Source organism: Solenopsis invicta, chromosome 9 (genome assembly GCF_016802725.1).
Source record: "Solenopsis invicta isolate M01_SB chromosome 9, UNIL_Sinv_3.0, whole genome shotgun sequence".
NCBI classification, from domain to species: domain Eukaryota; kingdom Metazoa; phylum Arthropoda; class Insecta; order Hymenoptera; family Formicidae; genus Solenopsis; species Solenopsis invicta.
In genome coordinates, this window is record NC_052672.1 from 387,078 (window position 1) to 411,463 (window position 24,386).

General features: G+C 34.4%; 1 protein-coding gene across 3 annotated transcripts in view; it reads right to left on the minus strand.

Annotated features, from left to right (window-relative positions):
* LOC105203142 (protein O-mannosyl-transferase TMTC2) overlaps positions 1 to 24,386 on the minus strand; it is a 368,927-nt gene that overhangs the window by 164,284 nt on the left and 180,257 nt on the right. For all 3 annotated transcript variants that reach the window (XR_005575593.1, XM_039453793.1, XM_039453794.1), the window contains exon 4: positions 12,652 to 13,549. Coding sequence is in view for 2 of the 3 variants with exons in the window: in XM_039453793.1 (XP_039309727.1) it covers positions 12,652 to 13,549 (898 nt within the window). In the remaining variant the exon portion in view is untranslated. The remainder of the gene's footprint in view (positions 1 to 12,651; positions 13,550 to 24,386) is intronic.

Sequence of the window (24,386 nt, forward strand, 5' to 3'; positions counted from 1 at the left end):
AAATTATAATTTGGTGAGAACGGTGTTCGATGTGTATTATGTAGATTCTTAATTCTGTTTTGAATTGATCTTATTTCATGTGCTTTGGATTTGCCGAAATTAATATCACAGCAAAAGAACAATTCTTTCTGTGTAGAAATCTTAATGGAAGTAACACGCACAAGTATCCAGATAACTTTTTCTTAATTTTATCGGGACGCTTTTTACACGTGTATCAAATTGCAATTGATACGTTATCGTATACAATCAATGGAAATCGCCGAGGAAAAGGGTGCCTGAGCTACATGCGCGCGTGTTAAAATCAACGAGTAGACGTCAACCCGACGCGACGGTAGAATTACTCCGCGGTCTCGACGCAAAGAGCAGAATGTACGCAGCTGTGAGGTGCAGGCTGTTGAACAGGAAGGGAGGTGGGTCTACGGAAGAGGGTGAGAATGGGCATGGATGCGTCGTCGTCCGACGAATACGCGAGCGAGCGAGCGCGCGCGCGCGCGCGGCCGCGTCGGCGCGACCTCTGAACCAACAGAATGTAAATTTATTTCTCGTAGCGGACCAGCCTGTTAACACGGTAACACGCAATTTCTGTCGGCGCAATTAAAACGCGCTGCGACGTCGTTGCTGACGCCGCGCCGCGCCGCGACGCCGGTAGTAGCGCATTGTGTCGGCGTCAGCTCGCGTGACCGTTCGCTCTACGCCGCCTCTATTCGCCGCGCTCCGCTCTCGTTCTCGCACGATCTTTGTTCATCCCGTTCGCATTTGCGAGGACATAAAAATAAATGGATGAAGATTGGGTGGGAATGAGAAGCATCCTCGGAGTGGAGACGAGATTGTCTAGCGAGAGCGGCGGGCAAATGCCAGACCGCGAAATTAAGATGAGCAGCTCTGGCGTTGTTAATTTAAACAAAATGGGGAAGCGAGGCTTTCTCTCTATTGTTGATCAAAATGTGATAAGCGCAATCATTCGTTCGTCAAGCCGGATGGATGGTTTACTTGAACGAATACTGTAACAATGTAATACAGAGTTGTAACGATTGTAATAAGATACAGCAGTAAATTATATCGATTGTAATAAAGAATCTAATACTCTTTTCAATATTTATACACATTAATATAAATGATTTTTGCTTATTTGCTACGACATAATTCAGAAAACAGAATTTCTCAGTTAAAATGCTTTAAATCATTACAACTTTGTAATATTTTTTTTTTAATATGATTTTCTTGTAACGACTTAATCTACTGATTTCAAGAAACAAAGAAAAACACCAAAATAAAACTAGTCGATTTATGTAGTTTTTTCTTTTTCTGAGCACTGAATATAAATCCGATTCCCATCTCGTCACAATTTTAAGAAATTTGCAGATAAAGTTGCAAAAAAGTTTTCACGTACATTGTCGTTAATTATAATTACGATATGTAATGTGCTGGAGAAGTTAAATTAAAAAAAAATAGCCAAAATCAACTTAGACTATGTATTCTAGTTCAAGCGATAACAAAAAATGTTTGTTGAATATAACTGTAAAAACAGAAGCCAATCGGATAAGTAGTTTTTTCGGAATCATGCAAAATATATGTTCGAAACACGGTTTCGAAAAAAAACGCGTTTAAAAATGAAACATTTTTCGTGATAACAGGTCGAAATTTTTAGATTTATCATCAGACTTCAATTAGCTATCTCAATGAAGACTATAAGCGTTTGAAAAATGCAATAAAAAAATCGAATTTTTGAAGCCGCAAGTCCAAAAAACCCCCCTTGATTCTTTATTCAGTGCATTAAATTCTCATCAGGTTTCTTTCCTTCTTTTTTTTATAAACAACTTTTAAATTATGTTGTAGCAAATAAATTAGCGTTTTAATAATCGTTAGAAATATCTATATGTTAATGTTATTGTAAAATCGTTTTATCTCATTTCGATATAACATGTAAGCTCATATGTCTTTAGAATGTTCAGGATTAACCGAGCGAGAATACATAAATAATAAAGGCTTGTGAGATAATCTTTAAAATAACGTAATGCGGTCGATGACGTGGAACAGATGCGCAGCGCTGATGTGCGCGGCACAATTAATACGAACTACACTGTCCGGTAGATTAAATCGTGCAATCAATCGTTAGATTATCACGAAGGTAAATGGGGCGAATAGAATGTAAAAAGTGGCAAAGACGGATGGCGCGCCTAGGGTAGTACGCATGTGAGGGAAGAATCGAGTAACTTATATGGCCGTGCTGCATCGCGTATCGAGTTTAAAAACCAAATATCCAACAGTTTTTACCTTGTAAATTTATTCGTAAAAAGATCGTACCGTTTGTACTTTGAAGGCACTTTTTAATATACGAAATAGGAAAACGTTGCAAAATTGCTTTCAATATACTGGGTATACATATAACAGCGAGAATATAGGTGGCAACAGTCGTGGAAGAGGTCAAATTAATACGGCCAGCAGCTCGTTGCGTCTCTCTGGCAATATACTCGCGTATACTCGCGTTGTATCGCGCGGATGAAACGCGTTACAGAAACGAAGCAAAAATTCTCGCCGACGAATATGAGAGAGAGAGAGAGAGAGAGAGAGAGAGAGAGAGAGAGAGAGAGAAAAGCTGGCCGGACGGAGCAGTTACGTTCACGGGACTGTAAGTTAAAATAATTACGAAAAAGTACACCGTAGAGGATAAGCGCCGTATGAAAGTGGATAAAAGGTGAAAAAAGGTCGGGACGGATTAGAAGGGTGCATTAAAGGGAGAACCCGACGGATGAGAAGAAACGAGAAACTCGCGTATGCTCTTAACGCGCGTATATGATGGCGCGTATAAGACGTTTCCGTCAGATAGATTAAAAATATGAGATATGCAGAGCTAGGAGGGAAGCGCGCGAAAGAAAGGAATGGTTAATCTTTCAATGCGTTTAGCAATCGCGAATAAAAAACGATCCAAGAGATATAATAAATTATTAGTGTTCTACAGCAGAAAAAATTGATGCACAGAGAAAAATTAGTGTCAAAACAAAATTAATATATCCTATTTAATAATCGCTATCTTATTCTACGTGTGTAAAAATATGAAATCTACTTTAAAGAATTTAATAATTTGAAACAAATATAACTTGCTTTTAACACGAAAATTTTGTATAGTTTATAAAAAAAAAATATATTCATTTTTATTTCATAATATTTTTTTTATGAATTGAGAAGAAAAAATATCAGAAATAATGCCTTCAAATTAAAATTTAAAATTCTTTAATATTCTTATTATTAGAACAATCATATTGTGCTTTAGATGATAGATTATGATGTATTGAAATAAAAGTATATTTTGCTAGAATATAAAATTATCAAATGTTTAAGGAAATTTTATATTCTTGCTTATATCTATACGAGACAGTAATTAAACACGTTTTAGTGACCTGACATATATTTATATAATATACTCGAGCACTTATATAAAAACTTATTATTAACGCTTTGATCGCACTGATGCAAATTTGTACCGTTGATTTTTTAATTTTTGTTGCCTTTTTCAATGGGCCCAATAAATATTGCTGTTTGTCGATAAAAACAGTTCATGCTCTCAGAGACTTTTTGATAATAAAAGATTGTTAGTTCCAAATCAATTGTCACGAGAGACGATATTTTCGTTTAAATTCCGTACCTTGGCAAATTTTGAAGTTTTTGAACACAACAAAATAGTACCTTTTCTTTTATATTTAAAATATTTTTCACGTATTTTTTTTTACGATCAAACATAAATAAATTTTTCACTTTTTTATCACTTCTTTATTGGTTTCTATATCATCAGATGTTTTATATTATTTTTTTATGTATTAAAAAAAAACTAGTTTGAAAATAATCAATTTGAGTTATTAGATGAAGTTCGATCGAAATACAAATTTGAACCTTGTATTCTTGATCTTGTCTTTCGCCAAATGTGTGCGCACAAAGAGTTAATCTCAAATCTGCTTTCTTATTAAAATATTAAAATTTAATTATAATCTTTAAATGTTCAAAATCTTTTCTAAAAAATATTGAAGTTATTGTCGCTTTTCCGCGATGCCCATTGATTCTCTCGCTGCGCTAACTTCGTGAGCGACTGTCATCGCGGAGATCATATATTGAGTGTAATAAATTTGTAACAACAAAGTGCTTCTCGCTCGTGTTATAAAAAAATTACAATTTATTCTAATATTGAAACATACTTTTAACGGGACGTTTTGACCTCACTTGGTCTTCATCATTCGTCTATCTAATTACAAAAAATTTGTCTTACGTACTGTATTACTCGTAACTAAACAAATTATTTTTTTATGGTCACGCAAAAAATAATAAATAAGATAATATATTATAAGTCAAAGTAATTTTGATATTCTTATTTATTATTTTTTCAAAGTTTGTATTTTTTGCGTGACTATGAATGAGTACGATTAAAAGAATAATTTGTTATTCACGAGTGATACAGAATGTAGGACAAATTTTTTGTAATTAGATAGACGTCTGATGAAGAACAAGTGAGGTCGAAACGTTCCGTTAAAAATACGTTTCAATATTAGAATAAATTATTGTAATTTTAAAAAACAATTCAGCTCGTTTTGACCTTTGCTCATTTATTATTTAAATTTGTAATTTGTAATATCAAAAGCTCTGTAGCGCGCGCCTGTTTTGTCTAGTTATTATTAAATTTCAATATTATAAAAAAACCTTTCCAGAGTAATAATAATAGTTCTTGGGTCACTGTCTAGATAAAGATATAATACATATACGGTTACGGGGACATTTATCTTATTATTAAACAGAATATATTAGAATACATTAGTTTTAATTTAATAACAACTTTTTTGTGCGTGAAGAATTATCAAAAATAACAATTATATATAAAGAATTATACATATATATAACTAGCTTCTATTAAAAGCTCCACTTAACTTGCTTTGATGAAAAAACGTATATATTATATATAATATATTATGTTACATATGTATGTATATGTATCAAAATATGTGTGTGTGTGTGTGTGTGTGTGCGCGTGCGCGCGCGTGTACGCGCGTGTATGTGCGTGTGTGTGCGTATGTGTATGTACAGAGTAAACAGGAACAAAAAAAGATGATAAAGGAAAAAAATTAAAATGTATCTTACAATTTTCATCAAGTAGTTACTTAAAAACTACGTTTTACTCTATACTGAATAATAAGTTTTTTTAACAACCGCATACGATCATGCATCGCGCATGAGTGGCTAGACGTCGCGTTGTCTCAATATATCATGAAGTATCATCATCGCCATCGATGACATTTTTATCAGCTGCGACCGTTCCGTCGTCGATTACGAGCCCTTGCTGCAAATGCATACGTTATCCATGAGAACGTTACTCTTTATACACGGAGAGTCATAAAAAGAGTGAGGAGAACAACCGGTGTCCCGTGCGTTACCGCCTCGCCGGACGTATTAAAGACATAAAGATAGTAAACGTTGCCGCGCGCGTTAATAATAAAAAGCCATTGCGAGTTGATCGAAGCCCGATATGCGCGTCACCGCGACGAAATATACGACCATGTCAAAGTGAAATTCCCCCTACTAGCCGACGGAGCCAACGAGTATCGCGCGCGCCGCGCGCCGCCTGTTTTCTCGTTACAACGTCAGAGCCATTGTGGTACCCGACGGGCATGTGTTATCCCGTCTGTTCATCTTGCACCTCGGCGCAAGCAACTATGCACCTACCGTGTCTATAAAATCATCGGAAAGATGAATACACGACGTACAGGGAGAAAAAACCCTCTGACCCATGTTTTTATGTTTCCACTTTGCTTTGTCTTCTTCTTTTCTTCTTTTTCACGAATTTCTTGGGTTTTATACATGTATCCCGATGAGACTTAACACGTATTCACCTTGCAGATACTTGCGTATGCAAAAAATGTTGATTTTACATGTAGAGGTAGAGATAAAAAGGAAGTTTTATTGAATCTTCTTTTCTAAAATAATTTTTTAACATAAGAACGTGATTCTTAACAAAGTGATTTCGTTCAAGGTATTGTAATTGTAAAGAAATAAATATTGAAATCTCCACTTTCTAATTCGAAATCAGTATCTTGTTTACTGATTTGCAGTACTATAGTCGTAATTATCAGTGATTATTCATTATTAATTACAATTAAGAAGAGAAAAGAGGTACTCTCACTGATCGAGATCAGTGTATTATCATTCAAAGACGATGCATAAATCGCAGATTAATGTAGTTATAAGTACAGTACAGGTACTGAAATAAGATTTCACTGATTCGGATTTAGAGAATGCTTTATGCACTGAAACCTCTTAATAGCGTACCTTAAAATAGCACGAAAACTTCTCTCCATATACACGTGAGTTACAGTAAATAGTGTGAGTAAGGATGACGATACAAAACCACGCTTGGCGCGTTTCATGGCTTTCATGGTTTGAGAGTGAACTGAGAGTTACCTCGTTGTAAGGCACAGAATTCCGTACCGTACCTTATTACAAAGTTCCAGTATATATAAACTATATATATAAACTATATATATATATATATATAAACTATATATATATATATATATTATATACACACTTATGTACACATACGAGTACATACTCCCCTATATTTCAGAAACGGTTCAAAATTATGAAAAATCGCGAAGTACGTATTCGATCATTTTGAACGGCTACTCTTTTAAGGAAATGAGAAAGGCACTCTCCCTTCTCTAAAAATAAAGATTACTTTAAGGATGTTAATATGTTATATCCTACTCAAAAATTTCAAATGAAACTCTCATGTTGTAACATATCGTTTGAAACAATAAAAAATTTGATTCGAAGCGGAGGTACGTTGATTCGTTTGACAGTTATTTAGGATAAAACTTTGAAAAAAATCAATTTAAAAATATATATATATACATAGACTTGGTCTATTCTAAATATTAATAGGTGATTACACCTTGATGATCACGAGTAATCTTAAATATCCTTGGTTTTGTTACTACAAATGAAATTTTTTTAAATGGAGATACTTTTAAGAGACATTTTCAAGTCATTTTCTATTGATAATACTCATTGTCAGTGTGCTCAATATATTTGTATTAGAATTTTTTTTTTCAAAAATTCAAGCTGCCTTGTAATTATTTAAACATTAGCATATTCTATACACAAGTGAAAGATACATAAGTGAAATCATTCAGCAATTTCATTAAATTATTAATATATTTTACCATATCCCTTCCACTTATTTATGATAAACCAATTCGTTACCATGCACGATAAATTGTGTAAGTTTTTCGTAAGATGTATTTAATTTATAAGATTAAGTGGCGAGTAATAAACTTTTTATTATTATTAAAGTTACTTATATACCTTTAAATCTACAATTTTAAAAAGTAAAAAAAAATACTAATTTTTCATTAAATTAAAAAATAAACAATTATTTTGATTGTACACCAAATTTTATTTATAACATGACATACAATACAATAAAATTTACATTACAATTACACTAATTCAGATGTGTTAAAGAAATTCTACGCAATTGTTGCTGACTCAATAGATAAATTATTGCGTATATTTCAATAGAAAACAAACAGTTATTTTAAAATAATACATCAAAGTTTATTTATATAAACTTTCGGGTTTAGCTGCTAGAATTTATTGTTATAACATTTAATTTTTTTACATCTCAAAATCAATAACGATTTTTAACAACCTGAATTCGGACTTTAATTTATATTATTTAATTTATATTATTTAATAATTTATTGCATTGTTAATTTTAATATAATAATAAATACTCTAAAGAACTCAAATCGGGGTTGAAACATTTGCGAATTATTGTAATATATAAATTACTGTAAATAAAATCACACAATAAGTTACACTGAAATCTGTGTCGACAATAATTACTTCCTTTTTAATATATGAATTAATATAATTGTATTACAATTTTAAAATTAAAACAAAAACTGAGGCTCCAAAGACACAAGTCAATGAGATAAAAAAAAAACTGCTAATACAAGTTCTTAGTGTGTAATAATACAATTAATATTTATTAATTAATAACAAGCGTTTCGACCGTTTTTCCAGTGAAAGTCAGAAAGACAAGAAACTGTAGGTAGATATAGAAATTGAGATTTAGAACAGGAACGTCCTAATCGAGTAAATTAAAAAACTTAGTGATGTTGTAAACGCTTGAAACAAATGATAACTTATCAAAATCGGTCAACAATTAAATGTATTAGCTGCGACAGACGACGGCCTATACTATTAAATCGATTTTGACCAATAATATACTTAGGTTATCATTTGTCTCAAACGTTTTTGACATCTTGTCAAATTTTTTTTAATTTACTTAACTGCGACGATCTTTCCCTTAATCTCAATCTCTATATATTTGTATATCTACGCTTTTCTGTCTTTCACAGAAATGACCCAAATCAAGAGTCGAAGCATTCGAGGCTTGTTATTAATTATTAAAAAACTGTTACACACTAAGAACATGTGCTAGCTCTTATCGGCTTTTTCATTTCACTAACTAATGTAATTATATTGTAATATATATTATTAGATGATAAATTTAATTTCCACAGCTCAAAAGTGTATAATAGCTCCAACTGCAAAAGTAGTAAGTTCTGGCAGCTAAAGTTGATTGTCTTTTAAAGGTTAAACAGTTGTATCAATACAATTCAGTGCGCAAACGTTAATTACTGTAAAAGTAAAAATATTTTTTTTACTCGATTTAAAATGAATAGTGATAAGTGATTTTTTCGACATATACTTCTTCGCTACGTTGATCTGAAGAAAACTACAACTGAAACGCATTGATTGATTTCTGAAACTTATGACAAACAAACTTTATTAGAGAGAACATATAGAGACTGATATACCATAAACAATTCAGAAATGATGATTTCAGTGTGGAAGGCGAAGAACGTTCAAGACAGCCGAAAAAGTTTGAAGAATTGCAATCATTGATGAATAAAAATCTAACTCAAACACTCGAAAAATTATCAAAAATGTTAAAAAATGAATAATAAATTGATACAAAAAAAAACCATCAGTAATCGACGCAAAGTGATTCTTTTGCATGACAATTTTCGATCACATGTTACAAGAATTATAAAAGCTACTATTGGAGCTCGAATGGATTATTCGCAGATTATAAAGACTTGGCCCTATCGGATTACTTTTTCCAATCAATGCGACACACGTTCGCCGATTTTCTAATTACAAACAAGTCCGAAAAATAAGTGGCTAAATGACTTGCTTCGAAAAACAACTCATTCTATCGTCGCAACTCGCAAAATCCAACTTTTGCCAGAAAGATGGGAAAAGTAACAGAAAACGATGGAAAATATTTTTATTAATATATTAATTCATATTCTTATTGAAATAAATTTATTTTCCAAGCAAAAAAACGACGAAAACTAAGTTTGACACGTAATATTTTACATAAATAAAATTTGGTGTACAATTAAAATAATTGTTTACTTTTAATTTAATCATAAATCAGTATTTTTTACTTTTTGTAACTATAGTTTTAAAACTTAAGAAAATAACTTTAATAATAATGAAAATTTTGTAATTATATTAATTACATTTTTGACCTAATAATTATATTTTTAGTTTAATTAATTAATTAAATTTATTTGTCTACATTTATTTATACATTACTTAATTTATAACATTAATCAATTTTTGATTATCAATCTAAAAAATTAGAAAAAGCAAGATTTGAACACGCTTGATACGTTCGACATTGTAGCCTAACCACGCGTACTGACTCGGTTTAATGAATTGTATATACAACTATAGCACACGGAAAACTTTAATTATTTCTCATTAACTACTGCGTATGGTAACAAATTGGTTTACTGTAAAATAAAAGGGACATAATGTAATCATTTTTTTCTAAAAAAAAGGCTTGTAAAGAATATATCGAATATATCAAAGTTATTGTTGTCGCTTTTCCGCGATACCGATTTATTCTCTCCCTGCGCTAACTTCGTGAACGGCTGTTATCACAGAAATCGCGTATTTTGACTACGTGTATTGAGGGATTAATAGTGTAATATTAAATTTCTAATTTGTGTGTGTATGTAATTATGTAATATTAGAAGTTTTATAACGCGCGTGTAGCGCGCGCCTGTTTTGTCTAGTATGTTAAAAATTCAATGAAATCGGTGACCTCACTTGTATATCTCCTCGTTGTGAGTAAGAGGAAGAGGCCTGAAGTTTGCCTTCGCTCCTAAAACTTTCTCCTCCAGCCGATCTCAACTATTAAATGCTGCAGCATGCTGGCGAATTTTTATTAAAGAGGACACTAGACAGCTAACAATATCGCTGCGAGCATCCGTTCATTTTGCTCTAAATTATATCATTTTGTTTGTTCGTACATAGTGCACGCAGTATAATATTTGTTAGTTTTTCAAGTCAAATTTCAACGTCTAGGATTTGTGATTTTATCACTTGTTTATGCTTAAAAGTAATAAAAGGAATATATGTTTCTATTTTAAGATTCTTAAGATATTTTAATTTTATCTCTTTAAGATATTTTAAGATTTAACATGCAACAATCTTCTCTGTCATATGTTGTAAAAAAGTATCGGCTATTACATAAGAGAAAGTGGCTTTGCTCCCAATTTCTATTTCCTCATGTAGTTCCGAATTTTGTCCCTGGGACAACATCCTCTTTTTCATGTGAAAACCATCAAAGTTACTTCAAATTATTTTTTTCCACATTTTAAATGGAAATTGAGTGCTTCAATTGGTGTTACGAAGCGTTTACCTCAGACAAAAAAGTTTTTGTGCAATTTTTTCACATGGATCCATGACTGAACCTTCTAATATTTATATTTTTCGCATAGATTGAGGAATGTATTTTTATGAAATTGTCATGAATAAATATCACATTCTGGTATTTACATGAATAAATATTATCTAAATCTGTATAAAAATTTATTTATAAATTTTTTCAATCTTTTTTTTGTTTAAAATTGAGAGGAAAAATTTGGAAACACTTTTTCAGAAAATGAAAAAAATAAATGCTTTATATTTCAATTTTATAATCGTTTGTATGAACTTTTATGAAATTTTAATCACCAAGTTTTTGAACTTACAAGGCAAGTATAATATATGAATTTTTACAAGTTAGTTTATTAATTTTTAAATACGAGCCAAACTTTGAAAGGCAAATTTGGGCTCCTTCGTTTAATTACAGTTAAAATGGGCAAAAAATTGAGCACAATAAAAATAATCACTTAATTATTTGAGTGTATTCATAAATTCAATTAGTCATGCTTTGGTTATTTTGTCGCACTTTTTCTTTTTTGATATTTCCCAATTTAATGTTTCTTCATTCTACAATGTGGAGAAATAAACGCCATAGACACACTTATTCTTATGTCAAAGTTTATATGTTTGCACTGATCAGTTTAAAAGAGTCCGATTCTAAATATAAAGCAAGTTGTTACAAAAACTTTTGTTTTCTTTTTAAAACAACGTCACTGAACATTGATATCTGTCAGTATAATATGATTATGTCGTATTCTGGATATAAATTTTGTCTTATACCTCAAATTCAATTAAAAATTATTTACAATACAAATAATTCTAATTAGGACTGGAAAGTGCAACAACAATTTAATTAACGAGAAATGGCATGCCAGTCGAAAGCAGTTCTTAGTGCTCAACATTTTTCTATAAAAATTAACAAACATTTACAAGTTTCCTCAAACTGCGCGCCGAATTGTTCTTTCGGATTTAAAACACAGATTTTTAAGAAGAATCTCGAACGTAATATCACAAAATTAAATTGCTAATCAATTTAATTACTTTTTTTTATGTTTATACGTATATGTATCGTCCCCCTTAATCCCGAAAAACTGTAAAGAAATTATTGCGAAAAATATTACCACGATCAGTGGTAATTTTAAATTAACGTAAAAAATGTTTGTAAATTAATACCAAAAAATGTTGAACACTGAGAATTGGTTTCGACCGATATACCGTTGAAATTATTTAAGTCTCTCGCTGTAAACACTTACAATTAATTAGTAACTTGACCTAGCTTTTTAATGCCCCGACTTAATACAAGTCGCCTAGAACTTCGGTGTAAATGCATGTTACCCTTTAACTATTAAATTGTCAACATAATCTCTAGATTTGCAATAAAATAAACAGCTAAAAGCGTAAACCTGGAAACGGCGCTGAGACCGCGAAAATCCCTTAAATCGATTACCGTGTAAACGGTCGGTGATTAAAGCTATCTTGGTCACAGTACAGGTCAGACCGCGCATAAGACTCTAGATAAATCTAGACAATACACGTTACTAGAAATACACAAGTACGAACAAATGTATATTTTTTGGAAAATATTAGAAAGACTGAGTCTTTACAGAAAAAAATGATTAGTGATCTTCGACAGCCCCAAATATACATTATATGCGAATGAAATTGAAAATTAGAAACATAAATGTGAGTGGAAACTCGAATGATAATAATTCTCCGAAAGAATGTACTATATTTCTTATTAATTATTATTTAGTCATAATACGTCTATGTAGAAAAATATTTCGATCGAAGAATAACCAGGACACGTGTCTACTGACACGTGTTGAAAAATTCACATGCCTATTCCAGGGATAAGGTTGGATCAATCGATCGCCTTACCTTTCGGAGGATTGACGTGCAGCGCGGATCTGTACAGGCTCTCTTCGTCTCTCCAGTCGGCATTCCTCACCAGCGTCTTCGCCGACATAACGCCGATGAGAATTGCCGCCCCGAGCAGCACCGCTCTGCCGCGTGTTCTGGACCCGTTTCTTCTCGCTATCCGGTAGCATCCGGACACCGCGGCGCCGATCACGAGACAAGCGCCCACGCTGGGCAGGTACAGTATCCTCTCGGCTATGACGAAGCCCACGTAAAAGAACAGATTGCTCGCCGGTAGGAACGGGAACACAAGGAAGCCCAGGGAGACGGCGACGGCGGTGGCCGCCGTTTGTCGGCCGCCGACGTTAACGCCGTTCGCGCCGCCGTTACCGTTCGGCCTCTTGGCACAGTGACAATCGCCGAGCGGACTGTTGTTATTGTTGTTGGCCGCCCGACAGCCGTCCGTGTGGCAGCCGCCGGTGCGTCTGCCGGCGCACACGGGACACCTGGACGACGCCGATCGTGAATACGTCTGCTGGAGCAGCAGGCCCCCGGTCGTCGACTCCCGGCGAGGTCGTCGCAAACCCCTGACGGCCCAGAAGGCCGCGCCGATCAGGACGACGTAGAGGCATAGGGACTCGAGATTCCGCGGATCCTTCGGGCTCGTTATGCGCGGCACGGCGTCCATCGACCAGTCGAAGCTCAGCGTGCTCGGGCAGAGCAGCATTCTCGCGCTGGCCGCCGGCAGATAGAGGAACGTCAGGCCGCGCGTCAGTCGCGACGGATGCCTCGCCGTCGGATTGTCCGCGCTCGCGAACTCCGGCCTGCTGCCCGCGAGCCTGAGCCGGCCCAGCGCGAGCAACGCGAGACCGCCCGACAGAATGCCGACACTGCGACCCCGGGTGAATCCGCAGTTGCCCTGAAATTCAACGGTTGACGGGTATGGCATTACTCGTATAGTTCGTTGTGCCGCGTCGTGCTTGGCGTTTGCTTAAACTAGGTCAAACATTGCGCACGCAACAGACATGTGTCGGTGTGATACACGTTACAAGAAACTGTTTAGTCTCTTGGGATTTGCAACTGCTAAAATCAAACGTTCGGGTTCTATTGCCTTGTTATAGATTTTGAATCAAGGGTAGAGGCAGGTGATATGGTAAACCTATCTTTAAATTAGTATTAATTTGATGTAAATGTATATTAAGACTTGTAATTGATGCAGAAATTTGAAGAAACACGTTAGCTGTATCATCTAATTAATGAAAGTCTTCTAAAGAGTGAGGCCAAGTTTAGCCCCTTTTTTTAGCCCTCGAGAGTGAACTCGGTGTTTGGATGGATCGATAGAGTTTTTCACGCTGATTCCGAATATGTAGGTCTCTAGCTGATGCCGTGCACTGTTCCAGATCTATAATAGGCCCCAAAAAGTTTAAATTCCGTGAGAACTGTAATTTTCAATTCTCATAATTCGAAAAGTACTTAAGGAAAAATAGCTTTCTTACAGTGTTTTGAAAAGTTCTCGAGATCGACTACAAGAAAATGCAATAAAAAAATAGAAGTTTCTACTTGACTTGAAAATGTTTTTAATGATTTCCGAAATATTAAGGGGCATCGATACTTCCCAACACCCTATATTTTTTATTGCATTTTCTTGTAGTCTATCTCGAGAACTTTTCAAAACACTGTAAGAAAGTTATTTTTCCTTAAGTACTTTTCGAATTATGAGGATTGAAAGTTACAGTTCTCACGGAATTGAAACTTTTTTGGGGTCCATTTTCTCTGGAACGATGCATGGCATCAATTAAAGACCTACATATTTGAAAAACTCTATCAATCCATCCAAACACCGAGTTCACTTTCACGGGGCTACTTCCTATAGAAAGGCCTTACTCTTCAAATTCAACTATTAGCAAGAAAGTAAAAAGTGGAAAAAGGGGGAAAGGGGGATCTAAAAAATGGAATGGAATAATATATATGGAATATGGATTAATTTCAGAAACAATGATGAATGAGAACACAAAGAATAAAATGCAATCTTGTATACGTAAACTAATCAAAATATAGTTCAATATAGTTCATACTGTGCAATATAAAAAATAAAACAAATTTTAAAAATGTTTAAAAAATATGGTAATAAAAAACATCAATTAAATATTAAATCACTAAATTATTATGTGTAATAAATATTATCATCTAAATTAAATACTGTTATTCACAATAAAAACAAAAGCATTCATATTTTTGTATTTGAACGATTTAAACAATTTACGTAAAATAAAAATCCTTGCATATGTATATAAGGATAAATATAAAATATCGAAAATTTAAATAGAAATATAATTATAATTTTAAGAAATAAAAAATGTCATATAAACATTGAATATAATATTCGATACTCTCTATCCTTAAAATATTTCAAATTACCTGCACGTTTTGATAAACAAAATCTTTCCGTATCAATAAAGAAATTAAGAAGTACAATTAATAGCAATTATTATTTACACACAAATAAGATTATTGAAAATATTTTTAAATTGTATGCATTAAAGGATTCAGTTTGAGCTTATAGGAACCCGGTTAAGACGATGCTATAAATTCTCCAGCAATGTACATAAATAAGTACTTGTATAGAAGAAAGTCTCGTAGCACAAGGTTCGTTATTCACTACAGCAAATTTTGCAACTGCAACAACTTCCAGCAATTACGAATTGAATGCAGTGCTTTCTTTAAAAAATATATCATTATTCTATATTAATATCGTAGCTTGTTCCATATTACCTGCCTTTACTTTATGCATACAATGTCTATTTTGTCTTTCATAATTAAATGATGGAAATTTTGAATTTCACTTTCCTTATCAAATTTTCTAGATGTTGAGTTTAATAATAATCTTTATGATTTTACAAATATGTTATTGGACCGATAGTGTAACAACACAATGATAGTAAGAAAGCCTTCTTCGGTTGTAGCTAGGTCTTAGTGCTTATATTTGTTTATGTGATTTTATATACTTCTCCGAACTCAACCAGAATGTGCGCCGAATTAATTTTCGGTCATAATACAGCATGTCGAATAAGAATTAGTAATATCACTATTTATATTAAATTAATTAATTTAATATAATACTTGATGCTGATTTGCATCTATATTCCCCCCTGAAAAAACTGTAAGAAATTTACTGTAAGAAATTTATTGCGAAAAATAACTTTATGATTTTATTTTTCAAATTTTACATTATATATATTTATATATATACATTGTATAAAGAATTAAAACGATGTTTAAGTATATAAAAGAGATAGCAGATACATAAAAAAATCGAAGTGGACAAATATTTTTGGTAAACCTTCGGAAAAGCGGCTTCCTCGCAAAAATGAGTAAAAATATTCAATTCCTATGTATTTTTGCCTCCTGAATACGAATATGAAACTTAAAAATGGCGGTCGAAACCGGAAGTACCGCAAAATCACAAAAAACTCTGAAAAACTCACATTTTCACAGTGTATCTCCGAAAATATAGATTTTAGAAACAAAAGTTTCAGACAAAAAATGAAGAACTTAAAAAACTCTACAAAAAAGGTTATATACATTAATTACGTAAACTCCTTTATTTTATCGTTATGTAAAAAAAAAGATTTTTAACACATTTAATACAATTCAATACACTGTACAAGGTATGTTGTGTGTGTGTGTGTGTGTGTGTGTGTGTGTGTGCGTGCGTGCGTATGTGTGTGTGCGTGCGTATGTGTGTGCGCGCGCACACACGCACACACATACACACACACGCGCAGATAGAGAGGGTTTGGAGTCTTAAAATACTGTGGAAGTGACGAACCACGGAGTCCTGATCTCTATTTGCAACATACACAACACACATACAGACGCACGCACACACACATACGCACGCACACACACATACGCACGCACGCACACACACACACACACACACACACACACAACATACCTTGTACAGTGTATTGAATTGTATTAAATGTGTTAAAAATCTTTTTTTTTACATAACGATAAAATAAAGGAGTTTACGTAATTAATGTATATAACCTTTTTTGTAGAGTTTTTTAAGTTCTTCATTTTTTGTCTGAAACTTTTGTTTCTAAAATCTATATTTTCGGAGATACACTGTGAAAATGTGAGTTTTTCAGAGTTTTTTGTGATTTTGCGGTACTTCCGGTTTCGACCGCCATTTTTAAGTTTCATATTCGTATTCAGGAGGCAAAAGTACATAGGAATTGAATATTTTTACTCATTTTTGCGAGGAAGCCGCTTTTCCGAAGGTTTACCATATTTTTGAGTGTGAACAGTTTTTAGATGGATTGCTGATTTTTATAGGCGCTTGATTCGACTCGTAACATTTTTTTTGTCGTAATAATAGGAACGGCGTCATAGATTTAAAACACGTAACTACAAGACGGCATGCGAGCGCGTACTCTGTGTGGTGACGTACATACATGCAGGCGCATAATATATGTGTTGCTCGCTAGTATATGTGTACAAAAATAATAAAAGTACCGTAGAAATGCATTACGAGGTATCTCGGGAAATATGATACTGTAATAACGTGACGCGACGGTATTCCCGTCAGTTCATCGGCTATACGTTGTTTTCCACATTGTTATGATGCGTTCGTGCTCTTTTTTTCTCATGAATAAGCAGAAAGGGGAAAAGGGGCGAATTGGAAGTATAAAAGTCTTCACAGTTGTCGGGGCGATGTTTGCCTCGGCGAATGTGCGGCATTGCATCCGACCGGAAGGTAGTTTCGGTCGGATGGAAAGGAGAAAATCGTTTGTCCGACGAATCGGCGAACAAGACGGGTCTCGCTATACAATGCTCATGTTGACGAAACGCGGACGGGGAAACGGACGCTTTGCCGCGTCCTTCATCGTTCGCGATAGACAAACAAAGCGTTGTCGAAGAACAACAGAACGGATTTCTTATGTTACGATAAGTCCGTTTTTAGCGAAATCATAAAGCAAAAATAATTTCTAATTTAAGGATATGTGATACTTATCAAAGCATTACTAAAAATATAAAAATTTTTTACATTGTTCTATTATTAATGTTAGAGTATCTGTGTAAAATTTGAGCACAATTCTCTTATTGGTTTAAAAGATATTTAAGTTTTTGGTTTGTTTTTAATTCTTACGTAAAATGACATTTATTTGCAAATTTGACGGGTAGGTCATATTACGAATTAAATTAAACTTTTACGAATAATTATGTACGTAAATGTATGTATGAAGTCAATAAAACTTAATAAAAATATTCGTGCAAAAGTTTATATGGATTCTTAATTTGTTAAAAGCTGTTCACCTAAAAATGCAACAAGAAAGATCATTTACGCTGCATAAGCAAAATTACTGTTTTATTCTTTGCAGCTGGTATCACGGCCAATATTCGTGTATTCACCAGCAAAACTTTTGTTATTGATTAGGAAGAAAAAAATAAACCTAAAAGTCTGTAGTTTTCAAATTTCAATAACTTTTAGCTGATGTAATGTAGCCAAACATTCTTAATTACCTGATTGTACTACTGAACAATGAAACACAGCTAAAAAATAAAGATAAACAAAAAATCCATAGTAAAATTATAGCAGCTAACACTGAATCCTTTTTGATTCGGGCAGAATTTTATTCTCCCTTTTCTCCGAAATAAAAGGAGACTGGAGTTTGGTTTCCCCTTCTAAAAAATCTTATTAGTAGTAGAATCTTACTCTCCAAGCAACATCACCGCTCGTCAGTTTGTTTTCGACTAACGCGAAGCGAAAGTTACGACTGTGCCAGAAAAGATTCAGTGTGTCTACAGCGTTAGTGTTTTCTGAAGTAGGTAAGTAAATCAAGGAGGACCTCGATATGATAGACAGAAAGTTCTTCAAAGTAGACGCGATAGAAAGCGCAAAAAGGGTGCCGTATATTTTTGGAATGAAGACAAAAAAGAACTTGTGCGATTTGCGGGAAACCAGTGTGCAATGAACGTTACACTCATTATTTGTTATAATTGCACTCTATAATATACATAAAATATCGTACTTCTCCTTATATTTATTGCATTCATAAAACCCTACAAAATTGCTCCACTTTCAGGTATTAAAATAATTATACTTTTTGTAACCGTCGCAAATATATCTGTATTTTTTTAACGTCACAATTTGAAGTATAAAAGTCTGAAATAATTTTTTTTTAATATTTATTTAATGCTGAGTTAAACATTTTTTAACAAATTTCCATTTTTTCCTCATCTTGGCACAAATTAAATGGTTTTAACACTTGAGTTAAACAATTATTTGGTAATACAAAGAAAAAATTGAAAAGTAACTTTAAACTTTTAAAAATTTGTAAAGCTTAGACCAATAAAAAAGTTGGGCTGGACAAAAAATCCAGCGTGTCTACAGCAGGATTAAAAAAGGTGAGCATAATTAAACGAACAGTCACACACTAGTCATTTAATAATCGACGTACATATTCGATATTTTTGTGGCATGTCAGATAATGGAAATTCATCATAAACTTTCACGAAATAGAAAGTGTTAGAGGGGACGTTTTCTCAATTATATTATTAGATTATATTGAACTATACGAAATTCGTGCGAAGAGTCTTAATGAAATTTCCGTCCGCAGTAACCGCGGCTGGAAACGCGATTCGAAAGTTACACAGACAGTCGGATCAGGCTGAAATAATAGTTTGCGGTGAATTTATAATTCACGTTAAGCACGATTACTCTCCTCGCCGAGTGCAGCGAGACACTCGTCTCGTATCTCCGACTAAAATGGGAACTGGCGCAAAGTGTGCCACAAAGTTCGTTAAAAAAGTTAGCTGACGCGAAATTGAATGCCACGTCGTCGTTGTGTTTAAGGACGGTGTCGCGCGCGCATTTTACCGCACGTTGCTTCCGGTACGCCTTATTACTTCGCATTACCCTTTCCCCGTTGGACTGCGCTCTACCCTTTCTCTATTCCAATTTTGTATTATTCCGAAGTTTCTTGCGCACAGCGAGTTCGAGCAAAAGAGAAGAGACACTCTACACGGGGGAAGATTTGTCGAGGCACGGCCGTGAATAGTTTAAAGCTCGCCTTAATAAACGAACGATACGTCGCGCTTCGTGCAAACTTCCGCCAAGTTCGTTACAACCGTAAGATGTAATTTTCCGGACGACGCGAGCGGCTGGAGGGACGGCTGCATTCGCGCGGCGTCGCGCCGCCAGTGGCTCCGTAACCGCTAATTCCGGACCGAAACTTTTGCTATAAAGACTTTCTGTGACAGCGACAATTATCCGTATTACATACAATAAGGCACTCTGGATGTATCGCAATGCAGCGTTAAAGCGGTTAAATGTTAATTCATTCGTGGACTGTGTTATTCTGAGAAAGAGATCGTTGATGGATGTTTGCGCTGTACAATACCAGCAAAAAATCGAAATTTAAATACCGCAGGCTTTTCAGATTTATTCTTTCATTTATTAGTCAACAAATTTTAGAGAAAAAAATACGCGAGTAAAAAATTGTAGTAGTGAATCCCTGAATTTTGCCTTGAAACCTAATGTAAGGAACAAAAGAATGAATAATTTCACTTATGTGGTAAATCGGTAAATACCTTAGTAACTAGACATGTATATTTATTCAAATAGTTATTATTAATTTCAAATGCTTTTTTGTATAATATTAAAATTTAATTTTTAACAATTTAAGATTGTAATGATATTTTAATGTTATAATAAAAAAAGTCTCTAAAATTAATAATAATGAGTTTTCCTAATTAATAATTGTGAGTGTTCGGATGTAAATATATGTCGGGTTACCTAGATTTACCTTAATAAATTGATAGGGTAAATTACCTTTCTTGTTGTATTTTTAAATAAATAATTCTTAAGGAAGTATGTTTTATTAGGTTTTATAAGTACTGTTTTCAACAGTTATTTGATAGAAAAGTATTCAAGCAATCGAAACGTAACTTTTGCAGTAATATTCATTGATTCTTACAACGTTATTTGCTGTTTCTACAATGTTATACCTTATTATCTGAGGCTATTCATTGGATGTCATTAAATTGACGACTTTAGATTTCTTTTGCGGACGTAATTAAACCACTAATTGACGTGAAACATAAGAATAAAATATTTCTTAACCCTCGTTCTTTTTCCTGCTGTTTCCAACTAGGCTACTGGTAGTGTTTTTTAAAAAGATTTTAAAATTTTCTAAAAAATTTGAAAAGGTTCTATTACATTTCCCAACATTTCAAAGTACGATTTCAATTGTTTGACGTACTCGAAACGTTTTTCACTTTTTTGTACGTGTTCAAATTTGAAGCAGAATAATTTAAAATGGAAAATTTACCTCAGCCTTCAAATGTCTAAACCGTCATGTTCTTTCAAAAATCAGATTAAAGTGTTTAAAATTAGCTTTGAAAAATCAGCATTTTGTCAATATTTAATATTAATTCTGAATCAGATTGATCAATGACTTTCAATTACTTCCACAGACGAAATCTATAGTCATTAATAATATAACGCCATCGATACATTATTTATTCAGATAATCTGCAATAAGAAAAAATATCTTCATAACCTATAATAATCAATCAATATTTCTCCACAAGTTGCATTAATTGTTATAATACTTTTCTATAAAAAATTTTTGAAAGCAGGCCTTTCTTCAGACTCAACAAAGTAAATATTCCCTTCAACAGGTCCGACAACTATAGTGTGGAATCGTAAAGCACTCCGTACCCAAAATTTAGCTTGGTGTGGAAATCCACATCTGAGAAATCCAAGAATTGAATTAAAAATTAATTGTGAATTTTTTGAAACGTTTTGGGCGGACACCGACCGCTGGGATGCAAGCATGGCGCACAAGAGACTGAACAATGTGGCTGTACTATATATTCATAAGGATGCAGCGAAAGACTGAAACTTGGACGAAACAGTAAATGAATTCGTCAGCAGGAACCAGCGCAGAGTGTCGCAATTCGCAATGGTAAAAAAAAGAACGGCAACAAAGAGCACAAAGTAAATAAAAAATAAAAAATGGTCGTCACCCTTTGTACTCTCCCCCTCTTCCTTCGACAGCCAAAAATTCCACGTTAAATGGCGAGGTAAGCTGCTGGGCCCAATCCTCTTAAATGAATAAGTAGATCCAAAGAAACTTTTGCACAAGTATTTATTAGAATTTTAGTAATATATGTAAAAAGTTTCATTTAATTCGTAATGCTACTTTTTCATCAAATTTGCAAATAAATATTACAAAACGATTTTATAAGAATTAAAGAGCAAATAAAAATAAAATAGCATTTAAAGCAATAAGAGGATTGTGAAACAAAAAAATTTGATACAGATACTAAATCGTAATAATGCTGATAATAAACGTAATAAAATAGACTGTGAAATTTTTATATTTTTGGTAATGCTCTGAAATGTGAAATATAAATATTTTTTTAAATATCTGGAAAATTTCCGGTGACTTTTCGTTATTCTACAAATAAATCATGCTTACCATTTCAAAAATTAGCATTAATCATTTAAATATATAATTCAACAAATAGTAAAAGAGGACATCCGTTTAATTCATGTATAAAACGTATCGAATGACAGTAAACTGGCCATTGGCTTGTATTAAATTTAAATGTCACTGCTAAAACTTTTATTTTCCTTTATAAAAAAGACGCGATTGTCGCGCATTTAAATTCCAAATGTTTCGATAATTCGAATACGTTCCTGCAGCCGGATACACCGGAATTAACTTAGATTACCGAGGTTGCGCCATAATTGCCGTAATTCCATCACTTATCGCGGATTTTCTCTTCCGCGACGATATTGTTTTATCTCCGATAAAACGGACAACGAAGCATCCAAAAAAGAAACAAACGTCACAGAGGCGGATTTAACATCGCGGCGATATTTCACGGGGAGATATCCAGCCGGCTGTTCGATACTCTCGCTGAATCGATAATCTGAAAACCAGATTTTTCCAATTACTTCGCGATCGTTCCGGACAGTTCGATCGTAACTTAATAAATTTCCGCTCTCCGCCCTTCGCGCGCGCTTTCCGCGTCCATCCCGCTTCTAGTTCTCATCTGCCGAACGTCACGTCTCGTTTGTCTCTCCGGATCTCGCTGCGCAGCTTCCGTCGTGCTTCCACGCATATTTCCGCACAGCCGGACAAAGCGAGCAGAAAATGAGAAAGAGTAAGTACCATTGCTGACGCCGCTGTGACGTTTCCGCTTTCAAATAGCGAGACATTTTCGTTTTGGATCTTGTCGTTTGCACGAAAAACTCTGTAACTTTTCATAAATATTGCATGATATTAAGTTTCGCGACGAACTGTGAACGACAATTTTAGGAAATTATAACGAATGTAATAGAAATTTTTATTGGACATACAAGAGATGTATAGATTTGAAATTTCCGGTTTGAAAAAATATAATCTCCCCCCACCCCCACCCCCCTCTCTCTCTCTCTCTCTCTCTCTCTCTCTCAACACTTTAATCCGCCATTGAAGCGTATCGCACTCGACTGCAGGTCGATGGTGGGAAACGATGTGCGAACGGTTTATACTCGACGGTGAATGCCTTGAGCTGAACGAGAGAGAGAGAGAAAGAGTGGAGAAAGCCACAGAGGGATGCGACCGACGACGACGCGAGCGCGAGGATAGACGAGAGGGAAATATAATAAGAAGAGAAGTATAAATGGGAAGAGGGGAGCAAAGGAAAAGAACGAAAAAGACATATAGAGGCCTTAGAGGAGCTCGGAGGGGCGTCGGAAAATGCGAACGATCCTCTTGGCACCCCTCCAACCGCGCGGCGTAGAGATAGAGGGGAAGAGACGGCGGGCGTATGTACGTCATGCATCACGCGAGGCGTCCGGTGCATCCAGCGCATCCGGATGCAACGTGCGCGAAAGGAGATGGCGAACGGAGAGGGGTTTTGGAGATTGCGAGACGCGGAGGGTATGAGTGACGATAGTAGGCGCCTAAATCTGGTGGAGGCTGGAGAAGGGCGGCGCGCGGTTTTACCGTGTGTGTGCATCAGTTCGCTGTCTTCGCCAGAATGCAGGCAAGATGCAGCGCATTGCAACGGCACTGCGTTATCGGTTACACGCTTCCCCGAGTCCGTACGTGCGCACGCAGGGCTCCGCCTGTCTTCCGCCTTGTTTCCCTGTCGAAACTTTCACGCTCCACGAAACGAGACGCGCGGATAAACGATGAGACGCGCCGCGTCGCACCGCGGCGGCGTTCTCGCGCGTGGCAATCGCGGAAATCGTGCGGCGCGTTCGCAAACTGATATCGATTCGCTAAATCCTGTTCCGATAGTTTTATCGAGGCGAAGATGTCAGGTTCCCAGTCTCGTATGGTTAAAGATATCTTTAGCTACATTGCTTCCCGCCGCCTAAATCTGCTTACTTAAAGGGATTTTCAGCTTAAAAGAGTGGAGCGAAGTTATGCGACTCTTCATTCGTATATATTTCGACAAAGAATCTTTTAGCATTGCTGTCTTCAAAATAACAAAATACTAAACAAAATTCAAGTAATAAAAGTAATTTGTTATTTAAAAATATTATTAAAACTATTAATTTAAATAATGTAACCAGCGAAACTTAATTTTTTATTAGTGTGACATCATATTTAAAAAGAATTGCATAATTCATGAACATACTCTTACACGAAAATGATACAATAAAATTTCATTTTTTTTTTTAATTAAAAAAACGTTCTTTAAACTCCATAATTTCTTATGAACATAGTTTTCTAAAAATCTTC